Source organism: Manacus vitellinus, unplaced genomic scaffold (genome assembly GCF_001715985.3).
Source record: "Manacus vitellinus isolate BGI_N305 unplaced genomic scaffold, ASM171598v3 scaffold_14_pilon, whole genome shotgun sequence".
NCBI classification, from domain to species: domain Eukaryota; kingdom Metazoa; phylum Chordata; class Aves; order Passeriformes; family Pipridae; genus Manacus; species Manacus vitellinus.
The window spans coordinates 14,062,257-14,068,256 of NW_021939063.1; the positions used below are offsets into that span (position 1 = coordinate 14,062,257).

The 6,000-nt window shown below is 40.7% G+C and overlaps 1 protein-coding gene across 5 annotated transcripts in view; it reads right to left on the bottom strand.

Annotated features, from left to right (window-relative positions):
* CACNA2D3 (calcium voltage-gated channel auxiliary subunit alpha2delta 3) overlaps nt 1-5,354 on the bottom strand; it is a 403,064-nt gene extending 397,710 nt beyond the window's left edge. For all 5 annotated transcript variants that reach the window (XR_001920141.3, XM_018068538.3, XM_018068539.3 and 2 more), the window contains exons 1-2: nt 4,592-5,354; nt 3,898-3,979 (exon numbers count right to left, since the gene is read on the bottom strand). Coding sequence is in view for 4 of the 5 variants with exons in the window: in XM_018068538.3 (XP_017924027.1) it covers nt 3,898-3,979; nt 4,592-4,710 (201 nt within the window). In the remaining variant the exon portion in view is untranslated. The remainder of the gene's footprint in view (nt 1-3,897; nt 3,980-4,591) is intronic.
* Between the last annotated feature and the right edge of the window lie 646 nt (nt 5,355-6,000).

The window sequence follows — 6,000 nt, forward strand, 5'->3', positions numbered from 1 at the left end:
CTCAAAAGGAACCTGAGAAAGCATAGACTGTGCTGCATGTTCAGAGAAACAGACACTGCTCTGACTTGAGAAAAGCTTTACTGTATAACAACGATTATTTGTAACATTAACAGGAGGCACATTACCTGCATTTTATGCTTTCATGTTATTATTGCTATTATTTTGCAACAGTGTGGCACTGAAAACACATTATTATCATGGACACTGTAACGTGAACAGTAGCATTCCCCAAAGTCTGTTTTTCCAAAACTCTAATCATAGCAGGTGAAGATCTCTCTGGCACCTAAGCCTCGCTTTGCATCCTAATATATGAAGCCTGGCTTTGCCAGTGGGCTGTGCTCCCTCATTTAGTCCAGGACTCACTAAACACAGAATGTTTATGAAAGAAATGTGAAGAAGTGTCAAGATTCAAATAAGGCAGATGTCTTTTGAGAGTCTAAAGAGGATAAAAAGCACCTAAGAAACAAAATCTGAGTCAATTCTTAGCCCCAGCAGTATTTTCTGAGGTGAAGAGTGTGAATATCTCTACAGCACCAAGAAGCTTCTTGTGCACTGCCAAATCTATACGACAACTGTAAAACCTCCAGAAATCAAGCAAATTAAGAATAACACCATCCTATTTCCTCCTGTGTGTTTTTATTGTGCACTCAGTGGTCTTCCATCTCTTTAAAAGCAAGGAGTAGAACACATTTAAGTGTTAATTTTGCTTAAAAGCTCATAATAATTGCTGAAGTTATTTACTGAACTATTATTATCATTTTCTGAGCTACTTGCAGCGTCTGTATTGTCAATTTTGGAAAAATCATATAACTCAGTTACTTTTAGGAGGCAGAACAACATACTTGGATAAGATTATTATAATGAATAAAATAATGAAGCATTCAATTAAGATAAGGTAAGCAGTTCGGGTTTTTTCTAAAATAGTTTCAAAAAGCAACAAAAGTATTCTTACGCATCTTTTATAAACTCAAAAGGTGTTTATAAACTCATTTGGTGTTCACAGTACAGCAAGACTTCAGAATTGTAACAACTAAATCAATATGCACAGCTATAACCTGGCAAATTTTTGCTTTACTGAGTATCTCATAACTTCATTTGCTCAATGAAATTTTAGTATGGGTCAACTGACTCTTAATGTGCAAAGCATTTGGGCAGGAAAGACTGTCAGTCATGTCTCGATTTCAAGTGCATCACTCTGAAAGTAGTGCTCACCATGTATGCTGACAAAATGAATTAAGTAACCTTTACATTAATTTTTCATTTAGCAAGCCTTTATTAAACTAAATGGTACTCCAAAGCAGCTGGCTATTGAGAAATCTATACTGCCCAGAGCCATAATCATACATACATTTGATATCTTCACTTGTTTAATGATGCTTAATTCATAATCAGGAAATGTGGATTTCTCCAGTAATATCAGAAGTCTCACTGCTTCTAAAAGTGGAATCTAGACTTTAAAATGACATGGACTCTGATCACCCAGAGCCCACAGTAAACACCAAACAGATTCTTCTTGCCTGGCTAGTGGGGACAGAGAGGGTGGAAAAAAAAGGCATTTGCATTTACAGCCCTCCTGTGCTATCACCTCCTTAGCTCTTATGACAACTTCTGTCACTGACTTTGCATGTTGAAAACGCTTGCAAATCTTGAAGTTTGGTATGGTTTACGAGCTTACAGAAGAAATATAAATCAGAACAATACAAGAAATACACGTTTAAGTCATCTGTGGTCCAGGCTCATTTGCCACGACCACCAGCAGGAAATAGCAAGCTTAAACAAACAGAGATGCTTGGAATTCTAAATAAAAATGAAAAGCAACAGAGATCTTATAAAAATTACTGTGACCAGAAGAGAAAGAAAAAAAAAAAACAACAGATGATGTGACAGAGGAATAAAAATGCTCTAAATACCTGCCAAACATGCATTTTGTCTTTTTCATTCAACAGTGAAATATCATAACAAAAGCAAGAAACAAAAGCAAAATAGCTTGTAATGAATATACACTGTCCACCTTCAAAAACAGGAGCACAGGGTTGTTAGTGAAACAGAAAGGATGCTGATGAAAAGGTAAAATGAATAGCTTCCAATTACCTTCAGTTATAACAACCAATAGGAAGCAATCTTACTACTTCAGAGGGGAAAAAAAACATTACAGAAGGGATGGCAGCAATATCTACCATGAGGAAGAGAAGAACAATTCAGGATCTCACACTGATTCTTCGTGGATTTTAGCAAGATTGTAAAACACGGTATATTCCATATACACCATATTCTTCTAGGAAATGTTGGGCTATCTGTATTTGGTAGGTTTAATTTTTAAAGTCTTTTTTTTTTTACACAAAAATGGCTGTGCATGGAACAGTTCCAAAGTTAAATAAAGATACTTGTTTGTTATAGTCCAATAAAAAAATTAAAGCCTTTTAATAATACCTTAGTAGAAACTAATCAAAACTGAAAGATCCATCTGCTTTTAAATTAAGGGTGTTCGTACAAAACCGTGACAATGTAAGACTACACAGACTTTAAAGAATGTGAGATAGAAGTATAATAGATATTGAGTGTCCAGGTTTTCAGAATAAAATGAAAGTTAGCCCAACATGCTGAAGTGAAGCCATTTAAAGGCCCTGAAAGGCACTAAGAGACCTCAAATATTTTTGTTCTTAATAGCTCCATATTTTAGCTTAGTAAAATTCATATTTTACAGTCCTGGGTACACGACTCTGAAAAGACAGATACTGCTAAGGAACTCATATGCCTTTGGCAATTAAGTTAGTTGCCTTAAATGTGTTAAAAATGATAGCACAAGCTTTTTATTTCAGCTGCTACATATACTGTCTGTTACATAATTTCACACATATATAAGCCTTTCAAAATAAATGCTACAAGCTCAAGGAATAATTTCCTTCGAAATCAGACAAAAAATAAAATTAGTGGTACTCAGAATTAAAAATCATGTCTACAAAAAAATCAGCAGAAATATATGTGTTGACTGAGTGCTCTAATCAGTGAATGTCTCAATGTTTTTCCATTTACATATTGCATTTCGAGGATCACATATTCAATGCCTCAAAATCACAGTCTTATTTTTAACATATTCCTCTTGGTCTCATATTTTTTCAGCAACTGTGGTAAAAATAAATCATCTATAATACAGAACTTTACTATAGGTTGCACATTTAAATTAGAGTAGACACAGTCCTTGATGTACCTAATACTCAAATCTGCTTTTTCATTACCCTCTGCCCCAATTACGTGGACTTATACCAATTTCTCAAGTTTTTGCAATACTTCACCAGCTTATTACCCAGCTGTGCAGCTGAGCAAGAAGATAACCACATTCATTCCCCTTATCTGTAATGATGTAATACATCCCAGCACTGGGTTGAGATGATTGGGGGAATAATGGGATTGTAAAAACTGCAGAGATGACAAACAACAGTGCAGCCGCCTTCTCCCCGATACAGTGGATTGCGAACAAACAGCACAGGGTGAAATAACACAAGATGCACTAATTCTGCTCCTCGAATGAAGTTAATATTTTTCATAAGAAACAGTTGTTTCTGCACAGAAACATCATCATCACAATGCAGCAACCAGATTAAATACCTGCAACCCGGGCTGAAGCCCAGGCTTCAAGAAATAAAAGTGTCGGAGTTTACTTTCTAATGATGAAAAAAAAAAAAAAAGAAGTCATCCAAACTGAAAAATATCAGTTTAACCAAGGACTCCACAGATAGTGCAGTGCAATGTAAGAGTCATCAGGGACTAGTATGCAATACAAAAATAGATCTTGGACAAAAGCACGTACAGCACTGCTTTCCTAATCATTTAAAAAATTAAATCTGCCTCCATTTTCTCTGTTAAAACCTTCCTTATTACAGCTGAAGAAATCCTTACCTTCTGCAGGAGCTGGGAACCTGAGTATTTGGCTGCAATAGATTTGATCTCTCCACCAAATGCTGAGGCCCAGAGCTTTACACTGTGAAGAAAAAAAAAAGAGACAGGAAGAAATGTAATACACATGTCATAGCAAAGCAACCCAGACTGTAACAGCTTCAGCTGCACTCACAAGGATCCCAGCAATTTTGCATTAGGGAGCTCACTAAGGAACCCAAGCAGAGCAAAAGATCAGTGAAGCTGCTCAAGTATAAGCACAAAGTAGACACTGTGCTAAGGTAAGGCCTCTGATATGAAACTACCAACCTGCACTGTTAAAACTTAAAGAATCAACTTGTACAGAAACATGCTTTGGCACAACATAACATACATCCATTGAAAGGAAAGCAGCAGATAAAATGGCAAAACGTTTATCTGAATGGTAAATTCCCACAAGAGAAAGAGTTAACAGCATCAACTTCAGTAAATACAAGCATTTAAGACTCTGTGGCCACATACTCCACAACACACGCTCCTACAGTAAAAATCAAAGTAGTGCTGAGTGCCTTAGAGACTCCCACTTTAAACACAGCTCACAGGGGAGCAAAGGTGCCCTGAACAGTCAAACATCTGCAATACAAAAACATAAGAACTTGAGCAGTCAAGTTCTTATCCTGGAACATGGTCCTGAGAGGAATAGCATGAAAGCACTTACACAGACAAGGGGATCTGCTGCTCCGATCCAACCACATCCACTAAGGCTGTGTTAAAAGCTGTCCAGAAGATAAAGAAAACCCCCCCAAAAGCCCGAAGAAGATTCAGATTTTCTGCCATTGTGCCTCTCTGTGCCTGGAAAGATTTGGGGAAATTCAAGTGAACCTGAGTTCAGTAGCAGTAGGGTTTTGCTTCTACAGCCTCTTTCCCCACTCTTGCCCCTTCCACTAGAACAACACTGGAGAACAATCACAGCTCCATCCTCATCCCTCCAAAGAATGACCCTGTGTAATGGAAGGAGCGGACCAGAAGCAAAGCTCTAGTGACTTGAAAACTATTGTGTCCCTGGTAACAGCAAAGCGTTTTCCAGCACTACTGCAGCCACTTGCATGTAGTTCTTTACAACTCCGCAGTCAGCAGTGTGCTGAAGTTACTTCAGTGACCTACTGCTGCTCCAAAGTGCCCTTAGCAGCAAGAAAGCAGACTATTGATTCCAACTGGGGAGGCTGTCTTCTTGCAATTACTGCTCACTTCGCAAATGGAAAGCTGCCTAGAGTTCTTCTCCTTTCCCGCGCCGATAACCTCCAGCCTTCATCCCAGATCAAGTCAGCCAGTGCATTGGATCAGTGGAGCAGGAGCAGCAGCCTTTTAACGGGATAGCGCGGAGACAGAGAGGCAGGCACAGGAGGAGCTGGACCAGAGGGAGGGTGCCTCTGTACGGCAAAAGCAGAGAAAGTCTGGAGGAGCGGAAAGTGTAGTTGAGCCCTTCCAGGAAGGCGAGAAGAGAGCGCTGCACATTGCCGGGGGCTGAGCCAGGGAGGGCTCGGCAGGGCTGGCAGGGGCGGGGGGTGGAGGCCGTGCACACCCACCGGAGACCCGGCCAATTCAGGCAGGGCACCGCTGCGTGACAAGCATCTGTCTGTCACACAGCCCGGAGAGGCGAAGGATGGCCGGAGCTCAGCCCTTGCACTGCCGGGAGCGCGGAGCATCCCGGCCGCGGCGCCGCACCGAGGGCGCAGGCAGGCGGAGGGAGGAGAGCAGCGGTCCCCGCCGAGGCAGCATCGCCGAGGAGCGGGAGCGGCGGGTTCCCGGAGTGAGCCCCGGGTTTAGGTCAGGCTCGCACATTTAATTGAGTCATATATGTATAGCACGTCCTTGTGCATAAAGGCACGTTTTGCTGCTTCCTCCCACGCCGGAGCGCCGCAGCGAGTCACTATCCGAGAGATCCCGACTAGCGAAGGCTTATGAATGAAAAGAAATGCAGCATAAGTAAATCAATGCGGGCTGACTCCAGCCTATGAATAAATTATTAATTTGTGCTCATAGAAGAATCCTCTTGATATAGCAAATATAGGATTACAAGCTCCTCCACTGAGAGCGCAGTGTGGGGATCAGAAGGGATTGGTCCAG